General features: G+C 35.0%; 1 protein-coding gene across 6 annotated transcripts in view; it reads left to right on the forward strand.

Moving 5' to 3' along the window:
- vap (RAS p21 protein activator vap) overlaps positions 1–18,992 on the forward strand; it is a 689,463-nt gene that overhangs the window by 104,738 nt on the left and 565,733 nt on the right. For all 6 annotated transcript variants that reach the window (XM_090406565.1, XM_090406568.1, XM_090406566.1 and 3 more), the window contains exon 5: positions 9,062–9,179. In XM_090406565.1, the coding sequence (XP_090262691.1) occupies positions 9,062–9,179 (118 nt within the window). The remainder of the gene's footprint in view (positions 1–9,061; positions 9,180–18,992) is intronic.

The raw sequence follows: 18,992 nt of genomic DNA on the forward strand, positions 1-18,992 counted from the left end.
AACGCATCTAGTGCAAGTTTTCAGGATTTACTAACTAAATTGAATAACATCTGTAACAAATTTGGCATGAAAATCAACAATAAAAAGATCAAAGCTATGAAAATAGACAGGATCATAGAAAACTTCAGCTGCATTCTGAATGATGATCCTATAGAACAAGTAAAATATTTCAGCTGTTTAGGCACAGAATAAGCAAAGCTGGTATGGTGGGTAGTCAGCTGAATAAATTTATATGGAATAAGAGAGAGATTAGCTAAAACACCAAACTAGCAGTATATAAGATGGTGTTCAAACCATTTTTAGTTATAGATTTTAGAATTGGGGTAGAAATAAAGCACTTGATCAAAACTATAGACCACAGATTAGGGAAGTGAACTGATGCATCAGTGGCAGAATCATATTAAAACAAGATATTAGAAAGGAACTTGACATTGTCAGCATTCAAGAATGTGTCAGCAGAGCTAATCTAAGGTGGTATGACCACTAAAATAGAATAGATGAATAAAGATTAGCAAAACAGGTCTTTGATGCCAAGATGGTACAAGTTTTAATAAGCAGTACACAGAAGCTTCATAGATTGTGTTGTGCACTTCAACACAAAGGGTTACTGGTTGTGATGATGCTTATTTTTAAAAATAAAGTATTTTTATTCTTGTTTTTGAGGAAAATTTTAACTTTATTCTTAAAAAAAAATTGCACAAATTGATGGGACATGGAGATATTCTATCATGTCAAGCAATGTGGTTTTGGATCTGATGGAATATGGTGATATATGAAGTGTGGCTATTAAATAACGAGACTGGTTGCAAAAATGTGGTTTATTATTACAATTGTACAACTTAATTATTCCTTCAACATACTCCCCTCTATTTATACACTGTTGCATATGAATTTTCCATTGTTGGAAGCAGTGCTGCAAGTCATCAGGTGTTATCTGCTTCAGTAGCTCTGCTGTTTTCTTCTTTACCTCATCCACTGACTGAAAATGGGTGCCCTTCAATGCGGATTTCAACTTTAGAAAAAGGTAAAAGTTGCATGGAGCTAAGTCCAGCAAGTAAGGTGGATGGTCCAACACTGGGATCTTCTTATCAGCCAGATACTGCTTTACAGACAGTTCACTGTGGGTTCACATTGTCCTGATGGAGAATCCAAGCGTTGTTCTTCCACAGATCGGGTCTCTTCTTCCTCACTCGTTCTCTCAGCTTGGCCAGAACATCAAGGTAATAATGTTGGTTAACTGTCTGATCCTCTGGTACCCATTCAACCGTTACCACACCATTGATATACGAAAAAAAAAAGATGCGCATTCCCATCAGTTTTGATTTGCTGATTCTTGCTATTTTCATTCTCGGTGACGTGGGAGTTTTCCAGTGCATCGATCGTACTGGAAACGTGCAGTGGATCGTACTGGAAAATTCACGTCTCATTACATGTGATGATCTCCTGCAAGTCCAGCTCTGCTGTCAGCCGTTCCATGATGTCAGTGCAAATTTGTTTTCGGATGTCTTTCTGCTCCTGACACAAGTTGTTGGGAACCATTTTGGCAGAGACATTCATGTTCAATGACTCATGCAAAATTTGTCATACAGTCTCCTTATCAATGTGCACCATGTCTGCTATCATCCGAATGCTTAATTGCCAATCGTTGTGGACAATTTCATTAATTTTCACAACGTTTTGTTCGGTTGTTGCCGTGACTGTGCGATCCGGTCGTTCGTCATCTTCAGTGTTTTCTCGACCTTCAGCAAAGTGTTTGTGCCATTCAAACATTTGCACACATGACATTACATTATCACCATATGCCTCATGCAACAGTTTCAAACACTCGGCGATTTCTTCAATTACACAAGGAATTTGAGATTAATGCGCTGCTCGAGTTTAACGTTAGACATTATTCCGGCAAAGCGACTTCACACATGTTTCTTTTATAGCTGCCTACAGATTAACTACGAGCAGCAGCAAACATTACTTATCTCAGCTGCGTCTAGAACCTTCAAGGTCATTCATGCCTCAAGCACAGCCCACTACTACGAGTACACAATTCACAGCGCATCTTGTCTCATTATTTAATAGCCACACCTCGTACTCACAAGTTTTTGAGTTGTTCTATTCATTTAAAGTGACCAAGATGAAAAAATTGTAATTTAATTTGAATTGAAAAGCATGTTAAATACTATGCACATCCAAAATATCCCTCATTTGAGGTTATAGCAGTAGAATTATTCTGTAAGTTTCTCGCTAGATAGAACACAACCAAAACCAAACTTGATGGTAAGACATTGGTTTAGTGTGAAGGGAAGATAATATGCGAAGGTCCTGCAATGTGTCTCAAACACTATTCAGAAGATCACAAATAATTATAGTAACAAAATGGTTACTATAATTATATGAAATGGTTACTATAAACATATGAAAAAATCTCCTTCAATATATGTGACGGAAACATTAATGATCGGCCTTATAACTTAGAAACTGTATAAGCTGAAAAAAAAAAAAAAACATAATTGATCCTCAACTTGCAGTTACAACCACTGTCCATTTAAGGTTTCCAAACTATACTTGGTATAATTCCTTTTAGTGTCGCTTGCATTTGTGCACTTCAACATTCCACACCAGACATTGCCAAATCAAGAATTCTGTCTTTCTCTCTCTCTCTCTTTTTTTATTTTTTAATCTTCTTTGACTAAATTTCCTTACCTTATACTGTTACTTTTTTTTTTTTTGATATTACACTTTCTGAAATATGAAAATTACTCTATGCTCTTTTTATCTCTTAAGTTTGATTATTATCTACATCTAATCAAGTGGAGTCGTGTTCCTTGGTGACTTTTTATGTCCATGATTTCATCCTAATTCCCTATTCCAGTTTTGCTAACCATCAAATTGTAATAAGATGTGCCAGTGTTTGCCAAGAGCAGTGACATAACATATGTCATCTAGAATACCAGATAGTGCTTCCACTCTCCCAGTACTCTACTCCTAACCAATTCACCTTCATTTTCTAATTTACACAGTCACTCCTGTGTATATTGTGGATTTGAGTGGTTTTTCTAAATAACTTAGATATAACCCTAGTGAGGTTACTTCTTACAGAATGCCCTTCCTTAGTCACTTTGTCCTTTGGCACTGTTTATGGGAGTAACCTCCATAATTTTGACACTTTTAGTGAATTGAGTATAACCTGCTCTGATGGAGAGAGGAAAAAATTACATTACAGGCTTACTGAGAGAGCTGGGAGGGGGGGGGGGGGGTCAACAAAGATTGATTTTTTTCACAACTTAAAAAAAAATCACCTACCTTCAAGTAGGTGATAATACTAGATAAGGGTTCTTAATTACCTGAATTCTCTAGCTTCATGTAATAATAATGAATGTTCCAACTCATAATTTGATGCACTTAATATGAAATTGCTGCACACAAGACAAGCCTACTCAAATGATGGTGATTTTGGTGTTGATGGACTGTCTTAGGACCACAGTGTCGCTTAAATAAGTAGTGTGGGTTATTTTGCCACTGATTAAATACCTGGGATAACCTGCCTTTTGAGAAACCAGTGAGATCTGCTGTTTTCAAAATCGTTGCTCTAGCCAGACAGGCACCCACAATAAGCCCTTTATTGAACTCTGAAAGGTCCTTTGCATTTTTCATTGTGATTAACACTGTTGACAGTTACTGACCAAGTGCATTCTTAAATAATTGTCTAGAACACATGATAATGCACATGACTAAGTATTTTGTATATACTCTGAGTAAGGTGATGTTTACATACATCTACATAAAGATTTCTAATTCAGTGGCTGGTATGTGTAGCAAACTGTTCTGGAGGCTATTGAAATATCTTAGAAATATCAGTATGGATCACATTACAGAAGAAAGTGGCATGAAACCTGATATTGAAATCTGAAATATCAAGCTTAGCTCTTTGCTTTATACTGATGATGTTCTACTCCTAAACATATGCAGTGCAATTTTCCAGGATTCTCTAACTAAATAACTAAGAGTTATTACAAAGATTATATCCAGACGGATTGCGAGTATGAGGATTATAGACTCTGGTTAACAGGAGAAAGAAGGTTGATATGATAGAGGTCTATGAACTTTTGAATGGGTATTATAAGATATCATCTGATGAAATTTTTCATTATATAGAAGGTGAGGAGAGAACAGTGGGGCATCCATGGAAGTTAAGTTTGTTGACAGTCAAGAAAGCGGTGAGAGCTAGGATTTTCTCTCGCAGAGCAGTGAGTAAATGAAATAGTTTGCCTTTAAGGGTAGTGAGTGCATCTAGTGTGAATGAATTTAAGGGAAGGTATGACAGCTGGTTTGGGTGATTTATAGCCTTCCTCGATGAGTCCTTGACATCCTGGAGGTCTTAGATAATAATAATAATTAATTGAATAACAGCTGTAACAGAGTTGGCATGAAAATCAGCAATAAAATGACCAAAGTAATGAAAATATGTTTTCATTTTCAATGAAAATGAAAAGATAGAAAACTTCAGCTGCTTCAATGGAGAACCATATATCAAGTAAAATATTTCACCTATTTAGCAATGTTTTTAGTGAAAAAACATTCTTTGAGAGAGACATACAGTCATTTCTATTTAAATTTGGTCAGTGTAAGATAGTTTCACAACTTTCTTTGAATAAGCGTTCATGTTTGAATCTGCATCTATGGAGGAGAACTGCTTTATCCCACTGGACACTATGAGTAGAGTCAATACTGTGCTGCGCCAGACCAAACTTCAGAGGTTTGTTATAATCAATATAATATTGATGTTCTTTTATTCTTTTTTCCAAAGTTTTCCAAATGGCCAGTTTGTCCAAAATAAGAGACATCGCATTCACAAGGTATTTGGTAAACGCCAGCCAAAGATAGAGAAGACAGTTTATCCTTTGTAGAAGGTAATAAAGAAGAAATTTTGTTGATAGGAATATATGTTGGAATCAATTGATACTTTTTCAGAATTCTACCTATAGGTTCTGAGATTCCTGGAATGTACGGAATAGGAACTCTGCAGACTGTTGAAGAAACTGTAGGTGTTGGAACATAAGAGTCAAGTATCTGTTGGATTTGATTGGAGTTGTAATCGTTTGATTCCATTAACTTTTTAATGATGGAAAGTTCTTGTTGTAAGATTATTGGGGAAGAGATTTAAGAATGCCAAATTTTTGAGATGTGGTGCACAGACTTTTTGTGAATGTATCTGCCAGTAAACGTGGGTTTTCGAAAGACGCTTGTAGATAAGGTACCAGAAGACGTTCTAGTAAGGAGGATGTCCAAAAATGGTAAAGTACCAGAGTTTTCTTTTTCCATAGTGAATTGGATGCGTGGGTGAAGGTTATTTATCCGTTGTAGAAAAGTGGAAAGTTCATTTTCAGTGTGTGGCCAAACAGCAAAAACATCATCGACGTAATGGTACCAAAGAGATGGTTGAGGATGAATGGATGAGAACATAGTATCTTCGAATTGTTTCACGTAGTAGTTTGCCAGAGGTGGAGACAGAGGGCTACCCATGGTAGTACCTTCAATTTGTTTGTAGATTTTGTTTTTCCAACTGAAATAACCTGAATGGATGACATATTCGAATATCCTTGCGATATCTGGAGGGTAATCTTCATATAAAGAATTGTCATTGCCTGAATGTGTATGTGTTTATTGCTCAGATTATGTCAGATTATGTCCAATTCCTCAACTAGCTCCATTTCTTTGCCATTCAGGCTTCTTATGTTGATAATACCAATCTTGTACTCTGGTGATGTTCAGTTGGGTTATGTTTCAGGATTTGTTCCAGTAGCTGACTTTTTGCTGTTTGCCTTAGTTCCCTGGCGAAAACAATGGGGTGGGGGGGGGGCCTTGTTTAACTAGGCAGTTCATGAAAGTTTGTCATGTTGTACCATCATTTTACATTGTGGTTTAAGCCAATAAGAATAGAATTTGTTTGGCTAAATCCTAAATTGCCAGCTCGTCCTCGCTTGTTCAGTATCCAGTAGATATCTAACAGGGTGCACCACGAGAAGGTGAGGATTGGACATTAGGTCAGAAACCCTTGTCGGTTCTCTGCACTCCTTTTAAAGGCTATGTGTAGGTTTCCTCTCAGTTACAGCTTTGACCCTTTTCTGAGCCATATAATAAAGAGGGTATGTCCATTACTTTATAAAAATAAGTTAGGTTTCTTGCTTTGTTTTTATTTAGTGTCATTTTAATTGTTCAACAGATTTAATAAAATTCCTGTTAAGCTTGAACTGACAGAAATAGTCAGAAATCAATTGAGCACTTTCAAAATCAATTTTGAAAAGCATATTCATATTTGAAATTTATTTTATTTTATTTGAAAAGCATGCTGGCAATGGTGCAAGCATTATGGCCATGAATTAACAGTTATATATGTACACGTGGGCTGTTCAATAAGTAATAAGACTAATTTTACTGTGGCGAAACCACTCATCACAATATTAATTTCTGTGGAATAAAGAAATGTTGCTGTCTGTATTAACAAAAGAGGTTGATAGATGGTGTATACAGGATGATGTGCCAGGGTGTCACGTGACTAAACGCAAGTGCTCATCGGCACGCTTACGAGGCGCAACCAGTCTTCGAAATGGAGGCGTCCTTGGAACAGCGTTATGCGATTAAATTTTGTGTGCATTTGCAAAAATCGGCATCGGACATTTTTAACATGATACGTGAAGCTTTCACGATGAAGCAATGTCGAGGGCAAGTGTTTTTCGCTGGCATAAAACTTTTAAGGAAGGAAGGAAGGCAAAATGTGGAAGATCTTAAACGTGAGGAAAGACCTTCAACGTCCATTACAGAGACAATGATCAACACAGCACGAATTATCATCAAGCACGTCAAAAGGAAGCGTCGATTGCTGAAGAATGGCTTCTTATTGCACCACGATAATTCAAGGCCACATATTGCTGGTTGTGTAGTGGACGTTTTGCTGAAGAACAACACAGATATCCTACCACACCCTCCATACAGTCCTGATCTCGCACCGTGCAATTTCTGGCTGTTTCCTCAGCTCAAGAAACCACTAAGAGGCCGCCATTTCGAAAGCAACAAAGCATGTGTAAAAGCTGCTGAGGCGGTTTGAAAGAACTCTCAAAAAATGGACCCTCACATGTGTTTAAGAAGTGGACGCAACGTTGGGACAAATGCATCGAGTCTCACGGTAGTTACTACGAAAAAGGCCATGTAAATGATGACGATTAAAAGTAATCTGTTTTCTGTATAAATATAGTCTTGTTACTTATTGAACAGCCTACGTATATATATATCCCTTAATCATACTATCCATTTGCTGTTTTATGATGTTTACAATCAGAAAAGTCAACTTTTGATAAAAATGAGTTTTCACCAAAAGGAGTTCAGAGCTGAGGCTACCCAAACCTCAACAAATTTGGATACATGAGACATTTGCATACATGTCCCAAATATGGGAAGCTTGCATTCTTAGATCATCAGCCCAACAGCCAAGACAACCATTTAGCCTGCTAGGAAACATCTTTAGGACCCTAGGACCGACTTCAGTTGTTTTCTTCAGCCATATTTGTTTAGTGTTATTGCCTGCATGCACATATTATTATTTTAATGTTCTCTGAAGAAGGTAATGCAACATTACCAAAATATAGGAAGTATTAATTAAAATTTTTTAATTAAAATGTTAGTATATGTTTTCTTTCCCTAAAATCTGAAGTTACGGATTACCAACATATAAGTTTATCTACAAGAATTCCTAAAAGAAAATTTTGAGTTTATGAAGTAAAATATTTTTTGTAAGCTTTTGGACTTCAACTTGCCATGTAGGTTAGATTCAGCTTTGGATTCTATAAGTCTCAACACCAAGTCTCCCCCCCCCCCCCCACCTCAAAAAAAAAAAAAAAAAAAAAAAAAAACACTATGGGTACTGGCAGCTAGCCTTGACTGTTGGGTGGGAGGGCTGTGTATTGATGTTAGCATTAATGTTTTCCAAATCTTGGGATAGTGCCAACACATCTGCTGCTGCAAAAAAAATTTTTCCAAGTTCATATTTGCTACAGTGAAGCATGATAGTTTTTTGCAATCAGCAGAAGATTAAAAAAAAATGACATCTTAATAAATATGGGTGTGTTAAACTTTCCAATATGTAGGAAACATTAATTCTTAGCCCTCCCTCCCAACAGACAAGGCTAGCTACAATCACCCATAGAAGATGCCACCTCCCCTGCTCTAAGGAGTTTAGACTTCTAGTCTAATATCCCCAACTTATTATTTAATTTGTGTGTGTTATTGCAGTTTTATAATGTATCCCAAAAGAATGAAATTATTAAACCTGCGTTGAATTTTTTCTTTGTGCTGTTTTCATTCCATCGAACATAGTTACGAGCTTTAAAAAATTTAGTTTAATCCTTTATCCAAGTGTGTGCAAACAAAGTTTGTGCCTGAAAGTATCTTCAGGACTGGGGTAAGGTGGTACAACACCAGGGCACTCCTTGCAAAGGTGGAGCAAGATACCAACACTCCTATCTCAGTATCTCCCATAATGCAAAACACATCTCCTTGTGGATATGTATAATGTTATGAATTAAAGGAAGGGCCACTACCCAGAGTAGTTTCGACCTTTATTGAGGTCTCTTCAGTGGGAGCCAGGCCCAAGTGGAGATACCAAGGCAGAAGCATTAGCAAGGTCATCTCCTCAATATATAAATTAATCAATATTCAATAATTACAAGCTTAGACCATCACGCTGCTGAAGTCTTAATACGCATTTACACATGAGGACACTTGGTTTGACAGTTTGTTTATTTCAAAAGTAATGGCAGTGTTATTAATTTTGTGGTGAATCTCTCTCTCTCTCTCTCACTCAATCTTTTGTATTAGAATTCATTTCTTTATTCTGATCATTGTATGTGTCATAAATAATAATATCAGAGAAAAATTTCTTGTATTATTATTTATTGTCAGTGTAAAATTAAATATCCTTGGTGAATTTCATTTGTTAATAAAATAAGTTGAATTTATTTCAACCAATAATTGTTTTGGGTTTAATTTTTAACCAGAAAGTTTTACCTTGCAGTTTTCTTAAAGGAGACATCTTCATTGTACACAATGACATGGGAGATGGCTGGCTCTGGTGCACTTTACATCGCACCCAAGAAAGTGGTTTGGTTTTTAAAGAATTAATTGAAGAACTTGTATGTATCACATACTTCTTATTATTACCATTATTAAAAATAAAAATTTGAAAAAAAATATATATACTGTATATTTAAAACACCTGGGGAAAATTGCTTTAAGAAGGTAATTTTTCTTTACCTAATACAGGTAAAAAAACAATTACGGAAACTGAAAAAAACAAACTTCTGCAGTTTTTTTTCTTCTTTTCCTGCCCCTATTAACATTATCTTTTTTATCTTCTGCAGTTGTGTGTTTTTATATTTATGAAACAGATGTTTATATCACCCATGGAATAATTTAATACAATAAACAGTAACGTGTAAGCAAATTTTTCACTAGTTTTGCCATCTGGTTTTATCTGTTGTTGTTGTTGTTGTTGTTGTTATTACCAGCTTTTTGCATCCCACTGCATAGCCTCCATAAGCCTTTTTGATATTGATCTCTGTTTAGAAAGATCTCAGTTCGATTCATGTCTGGGATGTGAAGAATCTTTATAAGAACTTTTCAGCAAAAAATAAATAGCTGATTTAATAACAATATTGTATAGCGTTTACCCCCTTTTTTTCTGTGAGGATGGGTTTAGCCCTCCTAATGAGGGATTAAGTAGATATATTTTTTATGACTGTATATCCATGAGTGTGTGTTCACAGGGGCAGGTTTGCCTGTTCTGAGAGATGAAAATCCAGAGTTTCTGGGTGCAGAAACCCTCTACCTCCGTATGAGGCTAGCTAACTCATCTTTAGTTGAAAGAGACCCGATAAAGGTTCCTCACATCAAAAACCCAGGTCTTGCTGACCAAAAGGCTTCTTTATTTGTACCGACTGAGCTGCAGAGGCTCTAACTGGCCTAATACAGAGGTGGTCCTCATAGCCTTAATTGTTTCAGCTGTAATTCCAAAACAACCCAGCCCAATCCTGCAGCCTACTCCTGGGAAAATGCCTCGTCCAACTTTTCTAGTCTTTACTCTCATAACCCATTCTCATCCAGTTCTTACCTCCTGATATTCCTGTGATTTCTCTCTCTCTCTAGTAATCCAAAGTATAGTAAGCTCTCTGTCAACATTCATTCTAACTACATGCGAATATCATTAGCAAATTTTGTGGTCTTTCAAATATATATAGATCTTTCTACCTTCTTCAAGAATTTTTTTTCAAGGACTTACTTGTGTAGACAATATATGCACACACACACACACACACACACACACACACACACACACACACACACACACACACACACACACACACACACACACACACACACACACACACACACACACGTTAGGTTAAAAGGAAGTTAAAGTTTAAAGAGAAGCTGGTATAATGAAATCTACTAGCTTCCTTTTAAGAGAGAAATAGACAAAGAAATTGTCCTTCATCCATTTGTCCAGTCTTCAGTAATTATTCCATGTTTTGATTATCTCTCTCTCTCTCTCTCTCTTTATACACTATGTATTTATATATATATATATACACTATTTAATTGTAAAAAAAATTACATTAAAATAAGATAACATATATAAAGAAATTATTTAACACAATTTTGTAGTATGAATTGTGTTAAATTGTTATATGTGTTATCTTATTTTAATATAATTTTTTTTTTCCAGTTATATTTTAATTTAATTCTCTAACATGCTACTGCACGCATATTGGGATTCCATTGTAATCATGTGCCCTTACTGTATGTTATTCCCAGTATTGTTTGAATCAACTGTACTGACGATGTCCATATACTTAGATACTTAGGATGAAATATTTACTTATTAAAACTTATTACTGTGGTTATTACGTGTGTTTGTTTAGTCATGAATTTTCAAAGGTTTCATTGTATAATAATTTACTAAATCTATGTCTAGAAGAGGGAAAGATTAAAAATAACAGTATCAGAGTAGCATTTTTCCAGAAAACTGGAAAAATGCTACTCTGATACTGTTATTTAAAAAAGGAGATGAAGAAGTCAAGAACTATAGACCAATCAGTATTATCTCTAATCTATACAAAATCCTCATAAAAATAATAACAAATAGATTAACCTTTCTTTTAGACTCAAATCAACCAGCAGAACAAGCAAGATTCTGTAAAGACTGGCACAATTGATCATATTCATGCAGTGAAACAAATAATAGAAAAAGCAGAAGAATAACAATTGCCTCTCTGTTTAACCTTTATTGATTATGAAAAAGCATTTGATTCTATCAAAACCAATGCAATAATCAAGGAATTTCTGAATCAAGAATTCCTGGAGAATTTGATCTCCTCCAAGAAATATACTACAGTGCAAAGCAACAATCCAACTTCACAAAAGTAGCAATAAAATACCATTCGAAAAAGGTGTCTGACAAGGAGACACTATCACCCAAAATCTTCAAAGCAGTCCTTCAAGAAATAATTAACAATATAAACTGGACAAAGCTTGGCATAAAAATTAATAACAAAACTTAACACACCTACGATATGCAGATGATATCATTATTTTTGCAAATAGTCCAAAAGAACTTAAGGTAATCATAGATCTGAAAGCAGAAAAGTTGGTCTAAATATAAATAGAGAAAAAACTAAAATCATGTTTAACAATTTTGTATCACCAAAAAATATAATAATAGAAAACTATTTCTTAGAAACAGTCTCTTCATGTGCATACTTAGATCAACTCATCAAATTAAACAATGGATTCCCATAGGAAATAAATAGAAGAGTTCAACTTGCCTGGAGTGCATTTGGAAAATTAAAGAGCATTTTTCAAAATGCTCTTCAATTTTCCAAATGCTTAAAAAGGAAGACATTTTACCAATGTATACTTCTAGTCATCTCATATGGTTATGAATTGCAGACTCTGACAAAAGCACTAACAGATAAACTGGTAACAATTCAAAGAAAATTGGATAGACTGATTCTAGCCATCACATTAAAAGATAAGAAATGGAACACCTGGATAAGAAGTCAGATTCGTATCAAAGACATCATTCTTCACCACAAGCGAATAAAATGGAAATGGGCCAGACATCTATCCAGGAGAATAGACGAGCAATGGACCCCCCATATTAACTGCAACATATAAGTTGCAGAGCCTTGTGAATAGGAGGAAGAGGGGGGGGGGTGATTGAGACATATAAGCTGGTCAGGGGTTGTTATTAGGTAGACATGGAAGAGATTTTTCATAGAATGGGAGAGGGGAGTAGAATAAGAGGCCATTGCTGGAAACAGTATAAGGGGGGTATGAGCAAAGGAGTATGAAGCAGGTTCTTTGCATGGAGAGTGGTTGGTGAGGGAAATGCATTGCCTGAGTGTGTTGTGGATGTGGACACATTGAATCAGTTTAAGACTCAGTTGGATGAGCATCGTATGCAATAGTGAGTACCTCCCACGATGAGTCTCTGACTCCATGGAGGTCAAATGTTAATAATAATAATTAATGTAGTGAGGAAAATGAGGCTGAGGACGTTCTAAAAGAAGATGGAGTGACAAACTGTCAAAATTTGTGGGAAATGAGTCGTCATCCATATCCAGGAACAGAGAGACAGAGATGGAAAGAATTGGAGTAGGCCTTCATTCAACAGTGGACTGAAAATGGCTGAAGATATATATATATATATATGTTGAAAATTTTTCCACTTGGTTATACTATAAATTAAAGATACCAAGAAAGTATGATTATTATTATGTGACACCTCCAGGGAGTCCAGAGATTCATCGAGGAATAGTGTGCCAACAGCATCGAATGATTGATCTCCTTCCAACCGCCAAAAGTAAAACTAAAGTTTTACTTCTGGCCTAGAAAAAATGTTTGTTTGTTTTTTTTTCATAAATCCCATGAACTGGTTGCTTTATTCAAGTTTATAATTATTTAATTGATTCCAGCTTGACGGAAATAGGCAGTGAAAAAATTTTTACATAGGTTTTTAGATGTATATTAACAATATATTATAGTAAAGGATAAAAAGAATATACGTATAACATAAATTTATTGTTAACAGAGTGAGAGAGTAGTTATAGAGAGCAAAATAAAAACAAAAAAATTCTGGATATCATTCCTGAAGGTAAGTTGACACTGACAAAAACATCTTTATTGCCTTTTGAAATATTTTAGCAGTGTAGACTGTATTTTTTTTTTTTTTCTTTTCTTTTCTTTCTTTCTTAGAAATGTAAGTTTTGGAAGGCATCCTGTTCCAGACTAAACCAGTTTCATCTATGTTAAATATTTGTTGATCAGTGTATCCACCATCTTTGATTATTTTTTTTAAAACATCAGGATATTTAGATGCTGTGTCTTCATTTACATTGGTCTCCTCACCGGTAATTATAATGTTATGCAGATGAACTCAGTTTTTAAATTGATCAAACCAACCACCACCTCCATTTAACATTTCTTTTACTTCGTTATTTTTTTTCTTTCACTCCTTTAAACAGATTTAAAGCTTTTGTCTGAATGGCTGCTCTGCTAAGAGGAATGCATTTATGATTGCAATCCTCAATCCATACAATTAAAAAACAATATTTCTGTCATTGTTCTATTCCTTGTAGATGTTTGAAAACCTCAAAAACATGATGCACCTTCACTTTTTTCTTTTATTTCCCCTCATCATCATCATCAAATTCCTGATATGCATCCTCAAGGTGTATGCAGGATATTATGATAGTACTACATGAAAAACTTACATCATTACTGACTTCCTGTCAGCAATTTTCCTCCAAATCAACGTGTAGCCTGTTAAGACTCCAACATTATCAGATTTATATTTTTGCCTTCTAAGGCATTTTTCTGTATCAATCCACTTATATCTTTGTCTTTCTTTGGTTTTTTTTTTTTTTCCTGCCAATCTGGCAAAGAATACTTGTTTTGCTGATCTTTCCTCTCCCATTCTGTTTAAGTGACCATACCACCTGAGATTAGCTCTGCTAAGAATGTCAAGTTCTTTTCCAATATCCTTGTTTGTAATATGATATTGCCATTGATGCCATCTGTTCACTCCCCTAATCTTACTCATGACTCTCCTATCTAGTCTTTGATCAAGTGTTTTATTTCTAACACAGCTCTCAGATCCATAAGTTAAAATTTCTTTGAACACTGTCTTGTATACAGCTAATTTAGTATTTTGACTAATTTCTACCTTATTACATATAAATTGATTCAGTTTGCTTCCTACCATACCAGCTTTGTTGATTCTGTTGTCTATTTCCATATTTAATTTACCATCTTCACTAAAAATTGTGCCCAAGTAGTTGAAATGTTTTAATTGTCCTATAGGTTTTCCATTCATGATGCAGTTGATATTTTCATTGTTTTTGTCTTGTTATTGCGATTTTCATACCAAATTTATTACAACAGTTATTCAATTTAGTCAAGGAATCTTGCAGACTTATACTGGATTTATTTAGAAGTATAACATCTTCCGCATAAAGCAAAGAGCTGACATTAACATCTCCAATTTTGATATCATGTTTAATACCACTTTCCTTCATAATGTGATCCATATAGATAATGAATAACAGAGGGGATAATGTGCATCCTTGTCTGACACCAGATTTAATATCAAACCAACTTCCTGTTCTTCGTTCAGTTCTGACCTGCTGACTTAAAACTCAAATAAAGACTAAATTTTGATTGATATAATGTCCCATTGACATCATATAACTGTAGCGTTTTGAATAGCCTTTCTCTTTGCACCTTGTCATACACCTTTTTTGCGGGTCTGATAAACTTAAATACAGATCTTTGTTGTATTCCCAAGATTTTTTACTATTTGTCGTAAAGTGAAAATATGATCCTGACAGCCTCTATTTGCATGAACCCAGCTTGTTCTTCACCTAGCTTCCCTTCTACAATCCTTCTCAGCCATTTTTCAAGCACACTTCCATAAACTTTTCCAGTAGGGAAATACCTCTATAATTCTCACATTCAGTTTTATTTCCCTTTTTATATATGGGTACTATGCAAGTTCTACTCCAATCATCCGGAATTTGTCCTTCTGTCCAGGCCTTCTGAACTATGCAGTGCAGCCACTGCAAGACTCCATACTTCAGCATTTCTGGTCGAATATCATGTACTCTCGCTGACTTTCCACATTTCAGGCTTTTGATATTTTCATATAGTAATGCACATACATATACTAATTTCATATACAAATTTTATATAGTAATACATATACATAAATGGATATGTATTACTGATTGCATGGCTGTTAAGTTTTTTACCACTGTTTTATAACTGATTGTTTCATTTAGTAATTTTTCTAAGTAATTACTCTTACATCAAGGATATCTCTTTCTCTAGTTTTCATGTCACCTTTATCATTTCTAATTCCTTTTACAGCACTCTTTCCTTTATTTCTAAACTTTTTTCAACAACTTCCGGAATATTTTGACACCTTCCTGATATTTATTTATCTATGTTCTTACCAAAGTCTTCCAATGACTTTTGTTTAGTTAGTTTTACACAGTGTTTAGCTTTCTTATATTTGTCTTTGTATTCTCTAATTGTAATAAGAACAAGCTGACTTATTTTCCAGGAACTTTACGGGACATGTTCATCTTTACGGTACGAAATTCAATTTTATCCTACTGAAGACTAAATGGTGACCACTTCCAATTTCAAATCCTATGTACACTCTAGTGTCGTGCATCAGTGAGAAATCATCACTGTCAACAATAACATAGTCAATGAGTCTTTTCTTATTCCTTGCCTCTTCTCTCCATGTGAATTTGTGCACATTTTTTTGTGGAACATTGTGTTAGTAATAACCAGCCCATGTCCTGAGCAGAAATCCAACAGATATTTGCCATTATTATTAGCTTTGCTCTTTTCTCCAAATTTTCCCAAAATATTTTTGTATGTCTGACGATCATTTCCTATTTAGATCTCCAACAACGATCAACTTTTCTTTTTTCATTGTGTCAGTTGCTTTCTCTAAACCTCAAAAAATTCCTCCACTTCTACCTTAGTAGTACCTTCTGTTGGACCATAAGCACAAATACGTTTCATTGTCCAGTTCTCCATTCTGATATTTATTTCCCCTGCTATTTCTATTTATATCTGATATATATTTTCCCTGCATGTTTTGAAATATTCCATACTGTAGACTCAGGCATTCTGATATCTGAGCCCATTTTAGAGTTGCTGTAATGTAATAATGAGCGTTTATTTTTATTTTTTTAATTTTTTATCTGACAGAATCTTCCTTTTGTCCATTTTGTTAAAGGTACTTCTTAAAATGATTAAATTGCAGAAACTATTGTTATTACTGCAGGCAGCAGCTTCTAAAACCCTAATGTATTTAACCTCAACTGCCCATGTTCTAGCCTCGCATTCACTGAATTTTGGTTCTAACCCTTTCTGACCTGAATTTTTTTTTCCAAGTGAAAAAATTTTTTCTTTCTATTTATTTTGTCTTTAGGTCTAAAAAAGCAAGAGTATCAAGTAATTTGATGAAAAATACATTTCAGGATAGGAATTCTGACCGCTGATTCCATATGGAATCATTATATTCCGGTAGCAAATATTCAACTTTTGAGCTTATACTCTATAATCCAATATATGCATATTACTCTACTAAGTCATAAAAACCGATATTGGTAAGATTTATACATATAATACATACCTGTTATTGTATTAAAGAAATGGAACTACAATGTACGATATGAATTGGAATCATTCACCATGTAATATTGGCTACGAAAGCCAAGACAGTTAGTGATTTCAATTGGATCACTAGAGCAGAAAGGGTTAAATACGACCTCTTATTATTATTGTGCAATTCATGGAAAGAACTGTGGAAAAGATGTGCTTTTTTTTGTGTAGTAATTGATGATACTGATTATATTTTAGTAGAATCTTATTATTTTTGATAGCTTAGTGTAACTGCACGATTTTGAGGTTTTGTGCTATTATTTTGACATATTAACTGAATTTTGAAGCTTGCCTTGAATGAAACAAAATGGTAGTATGAATGAGATCTCTGTGCCATTCAGCACAAAGATCAAATGGAATTTGTGGTGGTGCAGATTTTTTGAGAATGGTTTGACATTATGATTGCAACTAGTATACATGGCAAAATGTGGAGAAAATTTATAGAGAGACTAAACAAGAGATGAGAGTAGGCTAGTAGACTATTAGTTATCAATGAATGTAAAACGGATTGAAAGCCAGTGTGAATGAAGTTGCAAAATACACTATCGAATGAAAGCAAGCAAGACCATGGAAGTAAAAGAACGTATGACTAATGAGATTGTGGCAAAATATGGTAGGAGTGAGGAAGCAGAAGCAAACAACCATTGGAAACAAAGGAAAGGAATGGTAGAACAATGAGCAACAAAGAGTGAAACTGAAGGGATACAACATTAGAAAGAGTGGTTCAGAATAAAAAACTAAATTAAGAATATGGGCATGTTGTACCATCATTTTGTATACTGGTTTAAGCCAATAAGAATACAATTTGGTCGGCTAAATCCCAAATTGCCAGCCCATCCTTGTTCGTTCAGTATCCAGGTAGATACCCAACAGGGTGCACCATGAGAAGGTAAGGATTGCACATTAGGTCAGAAGCCCTGGTCGGTTCTCCACATTCCTTTAAAGGCTATATGGAGGCCTACTCTCAGTTTTACAGCTTTGACCCTTAAGCATCCCTTCGAAAAGACTTTGGATTTATTCAGTGTTAGAAGTTCATAGATAAGAACTAGTCTTGTGTAGAAAATTGCTTCTAAACAAATCATCAATGAACATTACGCTTCTAAACAAATATCGTCGATATGTCTCTACCAATTGTTTCAAGCAGTTGTCCTACAGATGACACCATAAAAGCATGACAGAAGCTGTTTCTTAGCGATCTCTTCAGTCTTATCCTTTAAGTTACCCACCAATTTGAAAGCACACCCCAACTCAACATCACCAGAGTTAAAGATTAGTACTATCAACATAAGAAGCCTGAATGGCAAAGATATGGAGCTAGCTGAGGAATTAGATAAGTACCAGATCAACATAATAGGGGTGACTGAAACAAAAAAGACAAAAACTGGTGAGATCGTTCTCAGCAATAAAATCAAAATGTTATATTCAGGCAATGATAACCAAGGAAAAGAAGGAGCAGCCATAGTATTCAACACAAAATACGAGGCTAATCTTCTTGAATGGCAGGCAGTCTCAAGTAGAGTGATTGGGGGCTAATATCAGAATGGGGAATTGGACAATGAGACTTATTTGTGCCTAGGGTCCCACAGAAGGTTCTACTAAGGTAGAAGTGGATGAATTTTTCGATGCTTTAGAAAAAGCAACTCGCACGATGAAAAAGAAAAGTTGGTCCTTGTTGGGATCTAAATAGCAGAGTGGGAAATGATTGTCAGACATACAAAAATATTTTGGGAAAATTTGGAGAAAAGAGCAAAGCTAATAATAATGGCAAATACCTGTTGGATTTCTGCTCAGGACATGGACTGGTTATCACTAACACCATGTTCCAACATAAAAATGTGCACAAATTCACATGGAGAGAAGAAGCAAGGAATAAGAAAAGTCTCATTGACTATGTTATTGTTCATAGTGATGTTTTCTCCCTGGTGCAGGACACCAGAGTGTACAGAGGATTTGAAATTGGAAGTGATCACTATTTAGTCTTGAGCAGGATAAAATTGAACTTTATATTGAAAAGAATAACATGTAAGAAAGTTTTAAAGGGAATGAAAGTTGAGCAGCTCTCAGATATGAACTGTAGACTAAAATATACAAACATTATTCAAGAAAAAATGAAAGAGTTTGAGAACAAACCAAACCTTGGAGAATCAGTGGCAAGCTGTGAAGCATTTTTTTCTATCTGCAAGGATAGAAAAATCAGAACTCAA

This window comes from Typopeltis vanoorti, chromosome 16, assembly GCF_054136105.1.
Source record: "Typopeltis vanoorti isolate ZY-2024b chromosome 16, IOZ_Tvanoo_1.0, whole genome shotgun sequence".
NCBI lineage: Eukaryota > Metazoa > Arthropoda > Arachnida > Uropygi > Thelyphonidae > Typopeltis > Typopeltis vanoorti.